This window comes from Ciconia boyciana, chromosome 10 (genome assembly GCF_034638445.1).
Source record: "Ciconia boyciana chromosome 10, ASM3463844v1, whole genome shotgun sequence".
NCBI lineage: Eukaryota > Metazoa > Chordata > Aves > Ciconiiformes > Ciconiidae > Ciconia > Ciconia boyciana.
In genome coordinates this window covers 18,307,639-18,327,481 of record NC_132943.1, presented here as the reverse complement: position 1 = coordinate 18,327,481, position 19,843 = coordinate 18,307,639, and the positions used below count along the sequence as shown (strand labels likewise).

Sequence of the window (19,843 nt, the reverse complement as noted above, 5' to 3'; positions counted from 1 at the left end):
ATGCCGGGCCACTAATGAACTCAGTAATTAGTGCAGTCATCAGGGAGGACAGAGGCTTCATTAATGAGGGGAGGCACAGGGCCAATGAGGGCACGGGGGGGGGGGCGGCACCTAAGAGACCCCCCCCTCCCCTTCCCCCCAGCACCCCACTGCCTGCATGTTGGCAGCAGGCTGCCCGGGGGGGGTCACAAGTCCCCTCCAGTGACCCCCAGTCTACACAGGGGGGTCTGACACCTTATTTGGAGGAAACTGAGGAAGGGAGCACTTGTGACCTCCCCCCTCCCCAAGCCCCAAAGCTGGGGGGCACAGCCCACACAGTAAATTCAGCCCCCCCCCCTTGTTAAGGGGCAGGATACCCATCCCCGTGGCATCAGGGTCCTTCTTCCAGGAGGGACAGGAAGTGGTTAGGATAGGGGTGCCAGGGCAGCCTGGGGGCCCTTGGCACCGGGCAAGGGGTGACCCCTCCAGCCCTGCAGCCCGAGGGCGCTCCCCCAGCACTGACCGGCAGCACGCCCCCTTCCCAGGGGGATCTGGGGATCCCGGGGGCTCTCTGCCCCCCCCCGTGCACACCCACTAGCGACAGGGACGTGGCACGTGCCCACGGCCACGTGTGCACACACTCGCACATACACAGGACTCCATTTTCCAAGATGGTTTGACAGCTTTAATCACATGAAGGCACTTGGATCTGGTCCCCCAGCCCTCCCCAGCCCCCCCATGCCGCCTCCAGCCCCCCCCGGACTCCCCAAGGGTGCCCAGCACAGGGGCTGTGCTCCTCGGGTGCTGCAGCACCCACGGGTGCTCGCTGGGCAGCGGGCTTCGCTGGTGCCGTTTGACTTGTCTAATATAAAGTGCTGAGTTCAACCCTCTTGGAGGGGCAGGATCAGGCCCGGGGCAGGCAGGGGTCCGGGGGGGCAGGTATGTCACAGCGTCCCCCATCCCAGCCCCGCACCGTGGGGCAGGGGGTGAAGGCAGGGGTACGGGCAGGCCTGGGGGGAACCTCTGCCTGTCCCCAGCACCCAGCGTTGGGAGAAGGGCAGTGCCGGCAGGAGCCGACCAGACAGCACCGGAGAGCTAAAACCCCTCACGTCCCCCCCCCAAATACTGTCCCCCCCTTCCCTGGCACAGCAGTAAAAAGGCACCCATGATTTTTTGGGAAACCGTTGCTTTTCCCCCTAAAAATGAGACATTGTCCATATTGCGACGTTAAAAAAGGCCTGGCTGAGCTCCGCCCCCCCCCCCACCCTCCCTGAGAGCCCCCAGCCCCTCAAGGCTGGGGGACACCCTGGCACAAGCCCAACCCCACAGGGGTCAGGGTAACCCCAGGCTGCAGGGAGGGGAGGGGGCCTGCAGTGCCCCCCACCCCTGCCCCAGCTGGGGGGCTGGGGTAAGGCTGAGGGGGGCACACTAAGGCTGGTGTGGGGGTCCCTCCCCCCTAGGAGTCGCAGCCTTTGGTGAAGCTGCAGATGGATGGGGAGGGGGTGCGTGCCCCCCCGCCCCCCCCCCCGTGAGGTGACTGGAGTGGCTCCCACTGGCACAGTGTAACTGGAGGGGGGAAGCCACCAGACCCTCCCCCAGGGGAAGAAACCGAGGTTGGAGGGGGTGAGTTAAGAGCCCCCCCCAGGCACACCCCTTGCAGGGCTGGGGGGGGCACGGAGAAGTGGTGTCCCAAGGCACATGGGGGGCACTTGTGGCCAGAGGCTCAGCCCTGAGGCCGGGCTGCCCCCCAAAACACACCCCCTAGGTGGGGGGCAGCAGAAGGCACAAGGGAGGGGTAGGGACGTGCCCCCTCCAAGGTGATCAGCCGCACCAAGGGCAGAGTTAAGGGTATGGCGGCAGCCCCATGCACCAAGGCCAATAAGACCCCCCCATTTTCTGGGGGTGCTAAGGGGTTAACCCTTCTTGTGCCCCCCTGCAGATAGGGGCTGAGGGACGCCAGCCCCCCCAGCAGGCAGAGCCCGGATGGAGGGGTGCAGTACCCCCCCCAAAGGCAGTGGAAAGCAGCAGCTGCTGACCCCCCCTCCCCACTCGGGGGGACACGGAGGGGAAAAGGACCTGAGAACCGTTTTGGGGAGGGGGAACACAGGTTGGGGGGGGATGGGACAGCGGGAGAGGACGGGACCCCCCCAACAGGTCCCCAGCACAGCAAGGCAGCGGGTCACCCACGGCCCCCCCTCCTCCGCGGGAAGGGGGACACCCAGCTCCCTGGCGCGGGCACCCACATCTCCCACCACCAGCAGGCAGGGAGGGCACCCACGCCCACCGGGGCTGCGGAGGACGATGGGGGGGCACACCAGGCCCCCCCTAAAATAAGGCACCTGGCTGCCATGGTGGTGCCCCCCCCCCGGCAGCGCCCGGTGTGGTGGGGGGGCCACTAGCTGTTAGTCCGCTGCTTCTTGAGCACTGCGTACACGTCCTCCACCTTGCTGAGCCTCTCGAAGAAGGGCAGCAGGTCCAGCAGCTCCGTGTCCGCCATGTTATCGAACCAGGAGGCCACCGGCACCTGCGGGCAGCGCAGCCAGCAGTGGCTGAGGGGGGGCCCCCCGCCACCTCCTCTCCGTCCCCCCCTCCCCAGCCTCACCCCGGGGGTACGTACGGCATTATCGGGGTGGAAGATGTAGGATGCGGGCGAGTTGTCCACGATGATGATGCGGCGCAGGTCACGGCCCAGGCGGCTCAGGTCCTTCACGTAGTTGCCGCGGTGGAAGACACAGGATTCCCGGAAAAGCCGTGCTCGGAAAGCCCCCCATTTATCCAGCAGGTCGGCCACAGGATCCGCGTACTGCGGCAAGGGAGGGGTCACCGGGGCATGCCGTGCCACCGTGCCCACCCCAGAGTGACGATGGCACCGAGCTCTCCACCGGTGCCAGCTCGCCCCGTGCCTCAGTTTCCCTGGCCAGCGCCTTGGCAGGGCAGGCAGGCAGCGCTGCCTGATGCTGGCACCGCCTGCAGGTAGGCAGGGGACAAGGGGCCAGCGATGCCCATGGCTGGGCAGGCAAGGGGAGTTGTGCCACCTCAGGGGTGGCCAGGAAGGGGAGGGCGACGGCGGGGGGCGGTGGGGACACCCACCTTGGCCAGGCTGGCGGTGAAGAGCACGCACTCGAAGAGCTCGCCCATGCGCTGCAGGAACTCATCCACGTGCGGCCGCTTGAGCACATACACCTGCGGGCACGGGGCAGAGGGCAGCACGCCGTGGGCACCGGCACCCCAACCCCCAGCCCGCACCCCCATGCCCACCCCGGGGGACACTCACGTCCCTCATCCCAGCCAGCGGCTGCCTGCTGGGGAAGCGGGACAGAGGGCTGCCCGTGGCCCGTGCCGTGGGGGCTGCCCCGCGCGGGCTGGGAGATGCCACGGCCCCGCTGACGCATCCCGGGCGAAGCATCCGGCCGGCTCCGGAGCCAAGTAACCGAGAACAGGCTGACTGCCCAGACCACAGCCTATCCTGGATTACTTGAACCCGGGGCCGGCCACTGCAGGAGGGCGCTGCGCCAGGACCCCCCCACCTCCCCACCCCACTGGGAAGAGACGCACCCCCCCCTGCCCCCAAGGTGCCAGCCCCGGCACCCTGACGCCCCCGACTGCCCCTGGGTGCAGAGCGCCGGGACGGCTCCCGGTCCCCAAGGAGGGAGCAGAGGGGCCCGTGCCGCCCGCCCACCAGGCACACCCCCCCCCCCCACCCCCCGTTACCTGGTGCATGATGCCATCGATTTCCACGGGAATGATGAAGTCGGCGTTGTTCACCGGCTGGGGAGGGCACAGCAGGGTCAGCGCCGGGTGGGCACCCCCTGCCCAAACGCTGCCCGCCCTCCGCCCGCTACGCACCCCCTGCCAGCCCCGCAGCCCCCTCGCAGGGACACCCCAAGGGCTGCGCCGGGCGCTGGCTGTGGGTGCCTGGGTGCTGGGGATCGCTTAGGGGGACGGAGGGGGACAGAGCAGGCGGGGCGCCGTGGGGCGGGAGGGGTGGGGTGGGCCGGGGTGTCCCCCACCTTGAAGGAGCTGTGCACCAGCGTCTCGTCCAGGTCGATGACCACGCACAGCTTGCTGGCGTCCTGCGGCTTGATCTCGGGCAGGAGGTGTTTGACGGCAGCCTGCGGCGGGGGGGGGGGGCACGGGCAAACCCGGGGGTCAGCGGGGTGGCGAGGGGCACTCCCTCCCCTCCTGCCCACCCAGAGGGGGCACGGGGCGGGGGGGAGCCCCTTTCGCCCCCCGTCCTGGCCTAGGGGAAGCGCTGGGGACGGGGCAGCCCGGCCCCCCCAGCACTGCGTGTGTCCCCCCCCGGTGCCAGGCTGGGGGCGCGGGGGGTGCCCGGGGGGTACCTTGGGCAGGGCCCCGTTCTCCTCCACCAGCAGCGGGGCGCTGGTGGTGCCGGCGCAGGGCTCCCCCTCATCGCGGCACAGGCAGCAGAAGAGGGACTGGAGGATGCTGCGGCTCCGCGGCTTCTTGGTGGGGGTCTGGGTACCTGGGGGGCGGGAAGGGGCGTAAGGGGGCCGGGGCGCCCCCGGGGCGCCCCCCCGCCCGGCACGGCGAGGGGGGGGGCGGGTGAGCCGGGTTCGGGGTGTTGATGCCGGACACGGGAGGTGCCGGGGGCCCCCCGCGCCCTTATCGGCCCCCAGCACCCGTCCGGCCGCCCTTCCTGCCCCACCAAGCGCCGGCGCCGGGGCAGCGCCGCGGACGCGAGTGTTCGGAGACCACCCACAGCCCCTCGCCCGGGCGTGTCCCCCCCCACGGGTGACCCCCGTGGACCCGCCCACGCGACCAGAGACCCTACAATAACCGAGCGGGTCCTGCCCCAGGGGGAGCCGGGGCCGCTGCGGCACCGCCCGGGGGGGGGCGTGGACCCCCGGCTCGTCCCGCTGTCTCTCGGCGGGGGGCGCGGACCCACGCGGGTGGGTGGCCCTGTGGGCGGGGCCTCGCTGGGGAGGCGGGGCTTACAGCCTCTCTTTTCCCCGCCTCCAGTCTGGCCCCCCTCTCATTGGCCGGCTCCAGCGTACCGGAGGCGAGAGACCAATCAGGACGAAGTGCCCGCCCCCGGGCGCGGTTCCCTCAGCCCCCATTGGCGGATCAAGGGGAAACTGAGGCAGGGGGGCGCAGCTCCTGCTCGCCCCGGGCGCCGGTGGCAGCGCGGCGGCTCCAGCCCCTTCTCCGCCGGCCCCGCGGGCCAGATCCTGCCCCCAGCCCGGGCCGGGAGCGGGGCCGGCCTGGGCCCGGAGCCGCAGCTCCCCCCGGTTGTGCCGCCCAGCAGCCGGGCCAGGGTCCCGCGCCCCGGCAGCGCCGCGGGGCGCCCCATGGAGGGAGCCCGTGGGGCAGGAGCACCCCACTGGGGACGGGCCCCGTTCCCACGCTTGCCCCCCCACGCCCCCGGCCCTGCCAGCTCCCCAGGTCGGCGGGCAGCACCTCGGCATCGGGCAGCAGGACGGGCAGCGCTCCCCGCCAAACCCCCTCCGCCGGGTGGAGGGAGCGCAGGGGACGGGACGGGGCGGGGGAGGCGAGACGCCGGGCTGTGCCCCGGGCTGCAGCGGGGTGCCCGGCGCTCGGGCCCCCTCCGTGCCTCAGTTTCCCCACCGGCGCTGCCTGCACCCCCCCGCCCGGCTCCGGAGGAAACAGCGCAGATAAGCCGAGCGCCGGGGCCCGAGCAGCGCCCCGAGCACCCCGGGCTCACCGACAGGGTTCGGGGCGGGGGGAACGAGAGGGGACGGCGCACGACCCCCCGCGCCCAGGCGGGTGCAGACACCCCCGCTCCCTCCGGGCCCCGGCCCCCCCCCCGCCCCCCCGCGCATCCCCCTCCAGCCCTGGGGCAGCGGGACGCGCGGGGCAGGCTGAGGCCGCCCGCAGCTCATCACACTCTCCGAGAGCAAGTGGTCCGCAGGGCCCCCAGCTCCCTCGGTGGTGCCGGAGACCCCCGGGGACCTCCCCCCCGCTTCTCCCCGCTCCCGCACCGGAGGTTGGGGGGGGGATCCCCCCCGCGTTACCTTTCTCCTGCAGCGGGGCGCTCCCCTCCTCCCTGCTAACCTGGGCGATGATGGACTGGTGCTCCATGGGCGCCGGGGGGGGATGGGAGGGGGCGGCCCCCCCCGGCGCGGCCCCCGGGGGGGAGGCGGGGCGGGGGCCGGCGGCGGCGCGGGGCGGCGGGCGCGGGAGCGGCGCCGCGGAGGAAACTTTGTTACAACATGGAGTTTCCTCCGCCCGGGCTGGGGCTGCAAACATGGAACCCGGGCGCGGTTTCAAGGAACCCCTTAAAAGGGCAACGCCGGGGGACCCCCTTCCTCCCCTTCCTCCTCCTCCTCCTCCTTCTTCTCCTCCTCCTCCTCCTCCTCCTCCTCCTCCCACCTCCCGGCACCCGCCCCGCGGGGGAGGAGCGGGGGTCCCCGCCGAGCCGCGACCCGGACCGCGGGTGCGGGGGGTGGCGGCCTCTGCGGGGGTGCCTGCGCCTCGAGTTTGACTCCCCTTCCGCCATGGTGGTCGTACGGGGGTCCCCGCCACCCCTCGGGCTCCCCCACACCCCCCCTGGCTGAGGGAGGATGGAGAGGGGGGTCGGCCCCGCTGTCGCCCCCGGGTGTCACTCTCCGTCCAGCTGGCAGCCCCGGAGAAGGAGGGAAGTCCCCCTCTGCAGCCACCCCCGGCATATGAAGCCCCCCCTCCCCATGCTGGGTGTCCCCTGCAGCAAAGCCCCCCGCACCCAGTGGCTCCAGGCCGTGCTGGGGGGTCCCTGTCCCCCCGGGCACACGTTCCCCATTGCCAGGGCAGGCCAGCGTACTGTCCTGCGTCGTACAACAGGTGCTGGGGGGCTGCACCAATGACCGCCTGCTTGTTTCTTTCTTCCCTCTTTCCCCCGCAATTCCCTAATTATTTGGGGAAATTTTATGTGTATCTATATTAATAGTATATATCATTTCCCCTGCAATTCCTCCTCTCCTGCCTTCGGGGGGAAGCAGGGCTGTTTCCAGGTGCTCCCCAAAAAGCAGCTTTTACCAGGAGCTTGAAGAGGCAACAACCCCCTCGCAAAAACGCATCCCCCCAAGCCCCCCACGCACTGGCATCCCCGCCGCCTCCCTCCATCCCAGCACCTTCCCCGCCTGCAAGCCCCGGCCGGGCCCTGCCAGGGCAGCCTTGCACCGCGGTGGCCCCAGGCAGTGTCCGGCCCTGGGGGGGTTCCAGCTGGTCCTGGTCACCGTCTCGGTGGCCCGAGACGCCGTGCCCTCTCTCAGTGCTGCCCCGGGGGCAGAGCAGGTTGGAAATTCCCTATCTGAGCTTGTTTTGGGTCTTTCCTCCTCTGCCAGCTGCGGTTTGGGAACTTCAGGGGCTGAGATCGTCCTTTCTGGCCCGGGGGGCACCAGGGGCACTGGCGAGGCAGCGATGCCCGCGGCGGCAGACCCCGGGTACAGCTCTGCCCCTCCGGCTCCCCGGGGCTGAGCCGTCCCCGTACGGTGGGAGCAGCCCCTGGGGAACGGGGCTGGGAGGGGACCTGTCCCCGCTGCCAGCGTGGGGCACAAGGGGACGCGACACCTGCCCGTGGGGGACCCCGCTGGGAAATGGGGTCCCTGTGTCCGGCTCCCTCCCCAGCCTCTCCAGCTGCTCATCCCGTGTTACCGAAGCACTAAACCCGCGTGGGAGGTGTAGGACGCCCCGTGTCCCCCTGCACCGTGTCCCCTGGCTTTCCGCACCTTGCAGGGCCAAGCCGGCGTCGGGAGGTGCCCCCCCGGGGAATTAGGATGCTGCGGGGCCAGCGGGACCAGGCAGCCGGTGCAAACGCCGGCAGAGCAAAAGCCGGTTCACGCCTGCGGCTCCCACGCTCCCAGCTCCGTGCGGGGCATCCCGGCACCATCAGCCCCCGGGCGAGCGTGGAAGGGACCAGGCTGCGGCTGGGAACCGGGACACCGGGTCCTGCCACCTCCTCCGCCTGCTCTGACAGCGGGCAGTGCCGGGCCCGTGCCTCAGTTTCCCTGCCCCTCTGCAACGCGGAGGCAGCCGGCTCCCCTGGCCAGGCAGCCGGCGCTGCCCCCCTGCCCGGCAGGAGGAAGAGGAAGGAAGAGGCTGTGCTTCCTCCGCTCTCTATTTTGGGCTGACCTGTGCTGCTCCTTCAGCCCAGGTGGAGCCGGGCAGGATGCCTGCCTCGTCCCCAGCGGGCTGGCTGGGCTGGGCTCGGCTGCCGGCGGGTGCCAGGGCACGCTGCTCACTGTGGGGACGGCTGTGGAGGCCACACACTGTCCCCTCCGGAACCCCTGTTCCTCTGGCCGAATCCTGCTCGTCTCTCTCCAATGAGCCATGTGCCAGCAGCAACTCTAGCTCAGCCAGGCCCTGCCTGTCCTCTAATTAATGCAATTAGGAAAGTCTCCAGGCCAGACGCCTGCAGCAGCAGCCAGAGCATCGCTTCCAGCTTTGCTGCCCACCCAGGGGCAGATGGGGCAGCCTGGGAGCTCAGGAAGATGTTGTTCCCATCCTGGGGCTGTGGGACAGGCTGGGGCCATGGGGCTTGCGGGGACAGGGGCCTCATCCTGCGCCCCCAGCTCAGGCCAGGAGTGGGCAGTCCCCAGCTGGATGTGCGGGCTGCGGTGCGGGGGCACAGGGCAGAAAGGCACCGGGCTCCTGCCAGTGGGCACCGAGGGACCTCTCTGTGCCACCCCACTGCCCCCAGGCTGGGGTCCTGGATGCTGTCCCCTGTTCCCCCAGCTACCTATGGCCCTGGGAGTGCTGCCCCGCCAAGTGCTGCCCCACAGCCGGGGCCCGGGGGTGCCCACCTCGTGCCGAGAGCTGGGCCCGGCCAGGTGCCCCCGGGCCGGGGGTGCCCCGGGCTGGGGGTCCCGGGCAGAGAAGGCACAGCCCTGGTGATCCCCTGCCCCTCGGGGACACACCGTGCATGCAGGAGAGCCGTAGGGCTGGACCCTGCACCCCGCAGACCCCAACACCTGCCACCCCCCGCCCCCAGTCCCTGGCGGCCCCCCCAGCCCTGTGCCCCCGGGCACCGTGCCCTGTGGGGAGTGCAGGCACCGCCCAGTACAAGCACCTTGCAGGCACCGTGGTGGGGGCTTGGTCCCTGCTTCTCCTCCCCAGAGCTGGTGGCAGGTCCGGGGACTGGGGTCGGCTGCACCCCTTGGGGGGGGACGGGACACCCCGCTTTTCGGTGGGCCCCACCGCTCTGGCTCCTCCTTCAAGCAGCCCGAGGCTGGGCCAACGCGGAGGCGGGGGGCAGGCACCGCCCCACCCCGGCCGGCATCGCCCTTTTAAGGAAGGGGAAATTCTTCACATAAACAAGCGCGGCCCCCAGGAGCGGGGGGGCGTCCCTTGCGGGGGGGGCTGCCCCCCAAATTCTCCCCCCCCTCCGCCCCCCCGGCCGGGCTGTTTTGGGAAGGTGGGTTTTGGGGGTGCGGGGGGTGCTGGGGAGAGGGGGGAGCCTTGAAACAGCCAGGGAGCGTCTCGCAAGTGCGGGCCGAGGCGGGGGGCGAAGCGCGGCGGGACCCCCCCACGCGGGGTGCGGAGCCGGCGGTGGGGGGCGACGGCCACCCCCGAGGAGGGCCCGAGCGGCCCCGCGTCCGCATCCGGCGGGGCCGGCAGGCGGGAAACGGGGCATCCGGGGCGGGGAGGGCACGGTGGGGCGCCCCACCTCCCCGCTCCTCCCTGGGGGAATGCAAAGGGTTGGGGTTAAGCCCCCCCTCCCACACCCCCACGGTCACGCGTGTGTGTATGCAACCCCTCGCCGACCCCCCCCCCCCCCAGCCGGTGGCTAAGGGTCCGGCCCGGGATGGGGGGGGCGAGCGTGGGGGGTCCGCTCCCCGCCCCGGGGCCGCGCAGCAGCAGCAAGGCTGAGGCCGGGTTACAAACACGCCATTTATCAGCCGTCGTCCTCCCCCCCCCCCCCGAGTTTAGGAGCCCCCCGTGGGGCTCCGGCAGGTCCGGTCCGGGGGCTGGGGCCGGTCCCGGGAAGCGGGGCTGGCGGCCCCGGCTCCCCCGGGGCTGGCCCCACCTTTCCCGGGCGGCGGGCGGTGCGGGATGGTTAGCGGTCCCGGGAGGCGATTAGCGGTCCCGAGCGGTAATTAGCGGTCCCGGGGCCGGCGGTTCCCGGCACTAATGAGGAGGGGAGGTCTCCGCGGCGGCTCATTCACTGAAGCCTCTGTGCCGAGGGCTGGGGGCATCTCCCGCTGCCACCCCCCCCGGCATCCAGCCTGGACCAGCACCCCTGGCTTGGGGGGGCTCGTAAAACTTGGGGGGAAGGTCTGCCCGTCTGTTAACCCCTTCCTTGCTGGTTGCATCTCTGGCCAGAACATCATCCCCGGGCTTGGTGTGGCATCAACCCGGTGCCCAGTGTGGGGGGCTGTGCTGGGCAGGGGCGGGGGGGACAGTAATGGGGGACAGGGTTTGTCACCGGGTCCCTGCCAGGGCCGGTGGGTCGAGGGAGACACCGAAGCTGAACCGGCTGTGGTGGCCCCGGGCCAGGAACCGGGCCCCATGTGCGATGCTGCAGGTCCAGATCTGGGAGGGCAAAGAGGGCAGGTCGATGGGCGCCCACCAGGGATGCCAACCCCCGCCCGGCTGCCCCTTCCCGCGGTGCCAGCCCTACCAGGTAGGTGACGAAGACCACGTAGGCAGCCAGCAGTAGGCCCAGGGGGATGTGGTACCCCAGGCCCCGCAGTGTGGGCAGAAAGTCCACCACGAAGTAGACGTTGATGGCGCATACCAGCCCTGTGATGAGGCTCATCAGCACCTTCCCCGGGCTGTGGGCAGGCGAGCGGGCATCAGTGCCAGGGCAGAGCCCCCACCCTGTGTGCCACCGGGCACAGCGGTCTGGGGGATCTGGGTTTGTAGGTGAGCAAGACCCCAACCGGGACATCTCTGCGCCCCGCAGCCATGCTACACCCCCACGATGGGGCTCTGGGCGTGGGCTTTGGCCACCATGGCCAATGTATGCAGGGCTGGCAGTGCCAGGAGAATGCTGAGGACCCAGGGGTGCTGGGGGTGGGGAGGCAGACGTAGCACTGGGATGAGGCCAGGCCATGGTGGCCATGGTGCCAGGCCACCATGGCCAATGAATGCAGGGCTGGCAGTGCCAGGAGGATGCTGAGGACCCAGGGGTGCCTGGGGAGGGGGCGGACGTGGCATTGGGATGAGGATGGAGAGGGCAATGACGGGGTCCGTCCCGCTCTGGCTGCCCTGGGCACGTGGGAATGAACATGCCCCCACCAATGCCCATACACTAACTGCCCCTGCAGCAGGTTTTGGGGGGGCAGGATGGGCCAAAGGGAGGGTGCCTGCAGCCGCGGTGCCCTGCTCTGCCCCCCCGTGCCGCCCCTGCCCTGGCACTCACACGCCGTTGGTGAAGTCCTGCATGAGCGGACGCAGGCTGGTGAAGGTGAGGACGGGCAGGACAGCGAAGGGCAGCTGGAAGGAGAGGGGGATGAGGGGGGCATGGCCACCGGGATGAGGTGTTGGGGGGCAGGCGGTGCTCCCCACCTTACCAGGATGCTCTGCAGGACGTTGAGCAAGTCGTTCATGCCCGTGAGGTGGCTGACGTCCTTGAAGGCGGCCACGAAGACGGTGGGCAGGATGGCAAAGGAGCGGGTGAAGATCACCCGGGCGAAGCGAGACCAGCGGAGCTGCAGGAAGCCCTGGAGACGCAGCGAAACCTACGCCCTCACCCCCTGCCGTGCCTGGGGCACCGTGCTGGGGTCACCCCCCAAACCCTGGCTCGGAGGTACGTGGGGGGCATCTCTCCCTCCCCTGTGCCAGGGCGCTGAGCGGGCCCTTGCAGGGCTGCTGGGCCCCGCTAGATGTCAGCTCCAGCTCATTAAGCAAATGAGCTCATTAGGGAAACAAGGCGTGGGGCACCAACGGGGTGCCTCTGGGAGGGGGTGTCACAGGGGCGTGGGTGGCCGTGCAGCGGCAATGGGTGGGCACTGTCCCCATCCCACCTCCAGGAGACCAGGGACCCTGGTGCCAGCAAACTGCCACCCACCGGGTGGGCAACGCCCCATGCCCAGCTCCCTGCAGGAATGAGGGGCAATTAACTCTGCCAAATACCCCGGGGGGGGGGTACTGCCCATAGGACCCCCCACCAAGGGCCCACCCGTGATTCCCTTCCCTCCCAGCTGGTCCCAGTGGGGGTGAGGGCCAGCATCCCAGTCCCTCACCTCCATGACAAACTGCCCCGCATAGGTCCCGGTCATTGTGGAGCTCTGTCCTGCTGCCAGGATCCCAATGGCCCAGATGTACAGTGCCACCGTCCCAAAATAGCAGCCCAGGATGACACCCTGTGCAGGGACACTCCTATGGGGACCCCAAAGTGTCCCGCACCCCGGGCACCCCCATCGGCTCCTGGCCTCCCACAGGGGTTGCAGCAGCCCCGGGAACCCAGGGGTCAATGGGAGGGAGTGCTATGTCCCCAAAATGGGTACAATGCCCGCGGGGCACAGCCTGGGGCCACTCACGCCCTGGTAGATGTCCACAGAGACCGTCTCGTTGTTGGGGGGGAAGATGTCGGCGTAGTGGCTGACGCTGCTGTTGACGCACTTGTTGTGCTGCAAGGCACAGCGGGCACGAGTGTGACGGCCACCTGGCAGCCCCACAGACACGGGGGTGACCCCCCCACATCCCAGGGGATGAGGACACCCACTCTCCAAGGGATGCACGCCCTGCCTGTCTCCGCAGCCGGGTACAGCCATCACCTCCCCACGGGGGTGGGGAACACTCACCACGTCCTTGTTTCGCTGGCGGTAGAAAGCCTCGCCGAAGACGGCCATGACGAAGAGGTTGATGAGGAAGGAGACGAAGAGGGCCAGGCAGGACTCAGTCAGGAAATACATGTTGGCCTCCTGCACTGCCTCCTTCTTGGACCGGTCGATCGCCCGTGTCTGGGCACGGCGGGTGACATGGGTGCCATGGGGTCAGGTGAACACCCCCTGTCCCGCAGCCCCCCAGGGCTGGTCCCCCCTATGTGTCCCCTGAGACACCCCAGGGTGGCAGTGCCCATGGCAGTGCTTTGGTCTCACCTTGACCAAGGAGGAGTGGAGGAAGATGTTATGGGGCATAATGATGGCACCGACGATGCCCACAGCCTGGAGCAGCTCCTCTCGCCCACAGCCCGGGCAGTAGGGCAGGAAAATGCCCTTCAGCACCTCCGCCTGCCCCGGCCTCACCATCACATACTGGGGACGGGTGGGAAGGGGCACTGTGAGCTGGCACCCCCCCCACTGCATCCTGGTGCCAGCGCGGATGCCCCAAGGGGGTCCCCTGCCAGCGCCCTGCAGGGAAAGGGGTGTCCCCAACTCTCCCCTTCACCTCGTAGCCGAAGGTCAGGGCCATGATGGTGATGAGGAGGCCGAAGAAAGCCTCCAGTTTGCGGAGCCCTAGAGGGATCGAGAGATGGAGTGGGACAGGGACACTGATGCCACATTGGCACCAGGGCTGCCCAGGCAAGCATCCCCCCTGTCCCCCCACCCCGGCACTCACCGTACTTATCAAGGAAGAGGAAGAAGAGGGTGTCCACGATGGTGATGAGGACGCCACCCCAGAGGGGGATGCTGCAGGGTGGCAAGGGGGGGTGTTAGCCATGTGCCCTTTGGCAGAGCCAGGGCCATTGGGGGTCTGGGGGGTCCCTGGGGGGTGGCTCACTGGCCGGCTGAGAGCAGGCTGAAGGCGATGGCTGTCCCGATCACCTCCTGCATGTCAGAGCCGATGATGGCGATCTCGATCATGAGCCAGAGCAGCACGCGGGGCACCTGGAGGGGCCACGGCATTGTGAGGTGCCTGAGCCCACAGCGGGGCTTGGCCCCGGGTGAGTGGGCACAGCCTCCAGGGTGGCGACCCCGTCCCTGTCCCCAGGCTGTGGCGGGCCACCCAGAGCAGCATGGGGAGCCCGGGAGACCCCTCCCAGCCTTTCCCACGACACAGTCTCAGGGTCCAAGATGGATCCTAAATCCCAGCCTGCCCCCTCTCCCCATCCCTGCCCCAGTGGGAGCTGAGGACAGGACCCAGCTCTCTGGATATGATGCTCCCAGGGGGGTGCCAGGGCAGAGGGACGTGTCCAGCGCTCTTTTTGGGGACCTGTCATTCAGCCAACATCTCATCGCTCGTTTGCCCCCATCAGGATCCTGCCACCTAGACGGGACCCCTAGCTCCCCGTCTTTTGCCGTGTGACCCCCCCCCCGGAGCCCTCCCAGCTCCCCGCACCAACGCGTCCAGGCTCGCTCCGCATCTCGGCTGCGCGTCGCTGCCCCGACGCCTGGGCTCACCCCCCCGGGGGACGCACTCACGGACCAGGACACCGAGGTAGCTGCTTCCCCCCACCTCCCCTGGGCCACCCGTATTGCAGGGGTGTGGGGGTGCCAGATGGGGGGCACCAGGGCTGGGGGGGCTTTGGAGAGCCTCTGGGAGGTGCAGGGCTCTCACAGCATCTTCCTGCTCCTGTCTACCCCCCAGACAGTCCTGCCCCCCCCAGTCCCTGCCAGGACCTCCACCAGCCCAAGCACAGGGTCCCCCCAGGCTGTGACCCCCCCAGGGGGGCTCCCTGTGGCTGCTCACCTTGGGGTAGTAGAGGTAGCAAATCTCGCCCAGGTCCTTCCCCGTCACCACGCCCAGCCGGATGGCCAGGCGCTGGCACAGCAGCCCCAGGATGGTGGCCCACAGCAGCACCCACAGCAGCTGGGGGGGCAGGAGGGAGGGATGCAGCAGGGGCTGGGCACTGGGCAGGATCTGGCCGCCCAGGGCTCCCAGCAAGGCTATCAACCGGCCCGGGGACACGGGGAAGGAGAAGCCTGGAGGGGCTGGAGGTGGTGTCCCCAGCCCAGGCAGAGGGGTGGCCCTCCCGCACCCCTGGGTGCCCTCCCCCTGTGCCAAAGCCCCCCCGTTCCCTTCCCGCTCCCCGGGCTGGGGAAGCTGGCTTGCCGTGGGGCTGGGCGGCCGTTGGCGCAGGAGAGGTTATGAAATCCCCAGCTGCTTCCTGACCCCGGGGCCGGGAAGGGGCCCAGGGCTCACCTTGAACCCCGCCACTGCCCCGCATTGCAGGTCCGACTCCACGTTGCCCGGGTCCAGGTAGGCGATGCTCATGAGGAAGCCGGGACCGGTGAAAGCCCAGAGTTTCCTGAAGCTGAAACCGGGCTGGGACGAAGCAGCAGGTCAGAGCGGGGTGCTCCATTCAAAACCGGTGTCCCCCAGTTGCACGCCCAGTCCCCTTTAGCCCGTTGCTGGGAAGCCCTGTGCTGCCCGCATGGGTGTGTTCCGCACACGGAGGACATTTCTTCTGCCTGCTTTGGGGAGGGAACCGCTGCCCCCCAGCCCCTCTCCGTTAGCAGCAGTGCTGGGGGGCAGCAAGACCCCCATCCCACATGGAGACAGGTTGGACAGAGATTTGCAGGGGGGTGTTGGGGCTGTCAGGCACCGTTAATTGAACCTTGTGGGATCCCACTGCCAAGCCCTGCTTTTACCACCCTTCCTGGCAGGGGAACCCCCAATTCCTCCCCCTTCTCCCTTCTGCCCCCCGGGACCGGCCGGGGATGGGGGGCTGGCAGGGCACAGGCAGTCGGGGCACGGGCAGCCCAGGACGGGGAGCCCGGGAGGTGTGTGAGCAGTGGGGTGACCCCTGTGGCTGGGTAGCATCTCGCCCCGTGCCTCGGTTTCCCCATCTGGAAACCTTTAAGCGTGGAAACGCTCAGCCTGGGGCTGTGATTTGCCTGAGCCGTGTCTGGGGATGCTGAGGTCCCCAGGGCACGGCCCAGGCACATCTCCCCCACCCCCGCGGTGGCCCTTCGCCCCCCCACCTCAAGCTCCCTGCAGTACTGGCCGTCTCCCTGCAGTACCCCGTCTCTGCCCACCCTCAGACGGAGGGGCCAGCCTGGCAGCACCTACCCCGCTGCCCTTGGGGATGCTGATGAGTTCGTCCAGGTAGGTCTGATCCCGGGTGCCAGGGCGCTCCGGGGGCACCGGGCTCCTGCCGGTGCCGTAAGTCTGGGCTTGGTCCCGGTTCAGGGACCTGGTGAGGCCTGGGGGGGGCGAAGAAGAGGAGGAGGTGGCAGCTCGCGGGGGTACAAGGGGATGGGGCGGGTGGGGAAGCCAGGACAGGCTGGGGGAGACGGTGCCCACTGGGAGGGAGCAGAGCCAGGGGTCCCAGGGCAGAGGGAAGGGGCTCTAGGGGAGGAAAGGAGGCGCAGGGGGACCCAAGTGTCATGGGGCTCACCTGGCTCCAGCGATGCTGTGGCTGGGCCCGATCCGGACATGGTGCTGGGGAGCCCTGATCTCTCGACACTGTGTGCAATGCCTGCTGCCCAGCTTTTAAAGGACCCCCCAGTTGCCCCCCCGAGGAGGAGAGGAGGAGGAGGAGAAGGAAGTACTCCTTCCCTCCTCCCGCTGACCTGGGCTGGGAAAGGGGCTCTGCCTGGTGGGGGTTGGGTGCTATGAGTGTGCACGATCTCAGTTCCCCCACCCTGTGCCAGGAGGGGGTGACCCAGTCCCTCCCTCCCCCTTGCCATGTACACCCACGTACAAACACGGGGCACCCACACCAGCGTGCCCAGGGGCGTGGGAGCATGCCTGCGTGTCACCCTCCATCACACACCAGGGGTCCTGCTCCTTGGGCAGCTGGGGGCACAGGGGACAGTGTCCCACAGCGTGGGGAGAGAGGGCTGGCCCCACGGGAGTAGGGGAAAGGCCAGAGGAGCGGGAGCAAGGAGGAAGCAGGCGTGCGTTGCACAAGCACGTGAGCAAGTCAAAATGCACCCTCAGCTGCTGGGAGGGGCACCCAGGCGGGCTCTGTGGCGCAGGGTGCTCACTCCACCCTCAGGTGGGGGGACTCTTACCCCAAAGATGGGGTGCTCAGCGTCATGGCGGGTCAGGCTGCTCCCACAAAAGCGGGGCACCCTGTGCCCAGGACCCTTGTGGCTGTGGAGGTGGGAGGAGGAGCAGCCCAGGTGCACCCATGGGTGCCTGGGTAGTACCGGCTGCCTCTTCAGGGCACCCCTCTGCCACCAGGCTGTGCCCCACAGAGAGCTGGGCATCGGGGCTCTGCCCCCAGGGAGATGTGGGATGCCCCGGCACAGGGATGCGAGCCTGGCTCTGCCGCAGGGTATGTCCCAGGCACCCCCCACCCCAGGTGGGGGCTAGAACAGCCAGGAGGGGGGCAGAACGCCTGGGTGTCCCCCAGACTGGCATGGGGGAGGGGTTAGCACACAACTCAGCACCCGCTGCCCTCCCTGTGCCTCAGTTCCCCCAAAGCAAATGAGCCCGGAGAGGCAGCACTGGCAGCTTTATTCCCCATTAGCCGGAGGGTGGTGAGGCAGGGTGCTGGGGAGGGGGCTGGCAGCCCTGGCGGAGGTGAAGGGGGTCCCAGGGGGCCGCTGGCAGGCAAAGGGGGCGAAGAATTGGGCGGCGAAGGAGACTGGGTCATGGGGCTGGCGCAGGAGCAGGGCCTGGAGGAAGTCGGCCAGCAGCGTCCGGAGCTCGGGGTGCTGCTGAACGTAGGCGGCGTGGGACGCTTGCAGCTCCTCCTGCGGCATGGTGGGCAGGGTGGGCACAGGCGCCGATGTCCCCCCCCCAGCCACCGTGCCAGGGAGGGGGGATGGGATGCCTGGGTCCTTTTCCACACTTGAAGAGCTTAGAGGGGGGGTGCTGGCCAGCCTGATCCCCACTGTGCCCCCTGGGTACCCCAGGGGAGATCCTGCTGGGGAGTAGCACAGCTCAATGTCCCCATGTCCCCCCCCATCTCACCTTCCTATCCAGGAACCAGGAGAAGAGCTGGATGTCCTCCTCCCAGTCCAGGGGCTCTTTGGGGAAGGGGGGCTGGGGCTCGACCCCACCTGGCAGCAGAAAGGCAGGGCAGGGTGTCAGACTCCGCTGCCAGACAGCAGGCAGGGGCTGCCTGTGCTGGGGGGCACAAGCCTCCCCCTCCCAGTACCTGTCTTGGTGAGGACGGACTCATCCTGCAGAACCACCAGCATCGGGCAGCCAACCTGCACCCGCTGGGCCAAAAGCCTGCGGGGGACAAAGCCAGTGACCCCCCCTCCTGGGTCCCTGCCAGGCTAGCAGGGCTGGGGGTGTCCCCGGCCGGACGCCCGCCCGTACCCGCTGGGGAGGAAGCTGCTGTGCCAGATGGTGGAGACGCCTGCGCTGGTGAGCATGGCTCGCTCGATCACAAACACCTCTGCCTCTACCAAGCCCACTGCCTGATGCTGGATGCCCAGGGCGCGCTGGGGGGGCACGGGCAGGGGTCACCCCTGTCCCGGAGTCACCCCTGCCCCCGGGTGCCATCCCCATGCCCGCCCATGCTGCCACCCACACTCTGCTCACCCCTACCTCCCACATCCCACCGAGGCAGACCCCAACCTGACCCAGACCCCCCCATCCCATGGGCCCCCTTGGCCAAGCGGCTCACGTAGCTGGAGGTGCAGAGGTGGCCCTCAGTGTCGATGGCCAGGAAGATGAGGCCGGGGGGCACTGCCTGCCGGCACGCCAGCACCCGCAGCAGCAGGAGGCTGGCACCCTCCAGCAGCAGCCCCCGCAGCTCAGCCCGGCCGTAGGAGAAGCTCTGGCACCGCTGCTCTGCCTGTGGAGAGACCTGGCCACCTCATGGGACAGCCACAGCTCCACCATCCCCAGGGACAGCACCCCCTGGAGCCTGGGGGCACCCCTGGGTGGGACAGGCCAGCCATGTCCCCTGTCCCAGGATGTGCTCCATCTGGGGGGCAGAGGGGAGAGATCTCCCCCCCAGCCTCACCTCTCCCTCCCGGAGGGTCTTGGTAACAATCATCCCATGCTGGTGGCTCAGCATGTGGGTCCTCCTCTCTGTGGGGTGTGCTCTGAGCTGCAAGGAGGGGTGGGGGGCACAGGGTGGGGGGCAGAGCAAGGGCACCCCCTCTCTGAGGTGGCACACCCCAGCACCCCTTTCTATCAGGGTACCACGCCAGATGCATTGTGGGAAACTCCCCACGCCAGCTGCCACCCAGAGTAGGGGAGGGGAACCAGGCTGGTGGGACAGAACTGGTGTCTGAGCCAGGGAGGGGACACCAGGCTGCCCACAGCGACCTTGCACAGCGCACAGCCCCCCGGTGGGCATCGCTGCAGGGGGGCAGGACAGGGGGAAGGGGACACGCCACCGCCACGCCGGTCACCTCCAGGCGCTCCTGCTCCTCCTGCTCCAGGGTCTCCAGCTGTGGGGTCACATAGGCTGGCAGAGCAGACCCGCGCTCAGCCCCCCGCTGGCACTGCAGCAGCGTCCCCCACCCCAGCCCCGGGGCCGGTGGGACGGGGATGCTCCAGCCCCGGGGAGCGGGGGGACACCCCGAGCCGCCCCCGGCTCACCTTTGAGGGTGCTGGAGCAGGGCACGCCGTCCTGCCTGCCGCGGGAGCCGGCCTGCACCAGGACGCAGCTCCGCACCGGCTCGCCCGCCTGCTCGTAAGGTGCCCACCGGGCTGTCACCCACCACTGGCCCCTCGCCCGGTCCCCTGGCTGGCCCCCCGCTGCCACCACCTCCAGCGTCTCGGCGAACAGGCAGCGCTCCAGCTCCTCCGGCCCTGCCCGGAGGGACCGTCAGCCCTGCCCGGAGGGACCGGAGCCCTGCCCGGAGGGACCGGAGCCCTGCCCAGGGCACCTCCCTGCCTCAGTTTCCCCCACACCGTGCGGGCTGGGCTGAGCCCCTCACCGTTGATCCCGCTCAAGCCCCCACGACCCGTCCCCCTCCTGCCGGACCCGGTGCCCCCCACCCCTGCACCGAAGACCCCCAGGGCACGGCCGGGGGGACAAGGGGGAGGCCGGGGGCAGGGGGCACCCACCGATGAGGCTCAGGAACTCGGCGGCTGCCTCCGTGAGGGCTGGGGTCTCCTGCCGGCACTCGCGGGGGGGGTCCATGCCTCGCCTGGGGGCTCC

The 19,843-nt window shown here is 69.6% G+C and overlaps 3 protein-coding genes across 3 annotated transcripts; all 3 read right to left on the bottom strand.

The window, feature by feature from the left end:
* Positions 1-694: 694 nt before the first annotated feature.
* CTDSP1 (CTD small phosphatase 1) lies at positions 695-6,186 on the bottom strand. Its single transcript, XM_072874827.1, has 7 exons — positions 5,973-6,186; positions 4,320-4,462; positions 3,990-4,091; positions 3,691-3,747; positions 3,070-3,162; positions 2,597-2,782; positions 695-2,503 (listed from the first exon to the last, which is right to left on the bottom strand). Exons 1-7 carry the CDS (start codon positions 6,037-6,039, stop codon positions 2,375-2,377), a joined length of 777 nt encoding a protein of 258 aa, XP_072730928.1. The 5' UTR covers positions 6,040-6,186; the 3' UTR covers positions 695-2,374.
* Positions 6,187-10,261: 4,075 nt separating this feature from the next.
* On the bottom strand, positions 10,262-16,240 carry SLC11A1 (solute carrier family 11 member 1). The gene is made up of 15 exons (XM_072874370.1): positions 16,163-16,240; positions 15,835-15,968; positions 14,965-15,087; positions 14,512-14,631; positions 13,603-13,709; positions 13,441-13,511; positions 13,270-13,337; positions 12,981-13,136; positions 12,684-12,842; positions 12,420-12,509; positions 12,123-12,242; positions 11,451-11,600; positions 11,300-11,373; positions 10,556-10,709; positions 10,262-10,467 (listed from the first exon to the last, which is right to left on the bottom strand). The coding sequence occupies exons 1-15, from the start codon at positions 16,200-16,202 to the stop codon at positions 10,357-10,359; spliced, it is 1,677 nt and encodes a 558-aa protein (XP_072730471.1). The 5' UTR covers positions 16,203-16,240; the 3' UTR covers positions 10,262-10,356.
* A 988-nt stretch (positions 16,241-17,228) lies between these two features.
* Positions 17,229-19,837, bottom strand: CATIP (ciliogenesis associated TTC17 interacting protein). The gene is given in 10 exon segments (XM_072874372.1): positions 17,229-17,468; positions 17,689-17,777; positions 17,876-17,952; positions 18,043-18,167; positions 18,353-18,523; positions 18,695-18,781; positions 18,997-19,043; positions 19,046-19,144; positions 19,279-19,491; positions 19,750-19,837. Coding segments are annotated over 10 exon segments (1,224 nt in total). The 5' UTR covers positions 19,826-19,837.
* Between the last annotated feature and the right edge of the window lie 6 nt (positions 19,838-19,843).

What these genes read in the sequence shown, in the direction of transcription:
- CTDSP1 (XM_072874827.1), bottom strand. Translation starts at nt 6,039, where the DNA reads ATGGAGCACCAGTCCATCATCGCCCAGGTTAGCAGGGAGGAGGGGAGC. An exon ending in CGCCCCGCTGCAGGAGAAAG is followed by an intron (nt 4,463 to 5,972) that starts GTAACGCGGGGG and finishes CCCGCCCCCCAG; the next exon opens with GTACCCAGACCCCCACCAAG. An exon ending in TCGATGGCATCATGCACCAG is followed by an intron (nt 3,163 to 3,690) that starts GTAACGGGGGGT and finishes CCGTGCCCGCAG; the next exon opens with GTGTATGTGCTCAAGCGGCC.
- SLC11A1 (XM_072874370.1), bottom strand. Translation starts at nt 16,202, where the DNA reads ATGTCCGGATCGGGCCCAGCCACAGCATCGCTGGAGCCAG. An exon ending in AGCCTGCTCTCAGCCGGCCA is followed by an intron (nt 13,512 to 13,602) that starts GTGAGCCACCCC and finishes GCCACCCTGCAG; the next exon opens with CATCCCCCTCTGGGGTGGCG. An exon ending in GCCAGCGAAACAAGGACGTG is followed by an intron (nt 12,510 to 12,683) that starts GTGAGTGTTCCC and finishes TGTGCCTTGCAG; the next exon opens with CACAACAAGTGCGTCAACAG.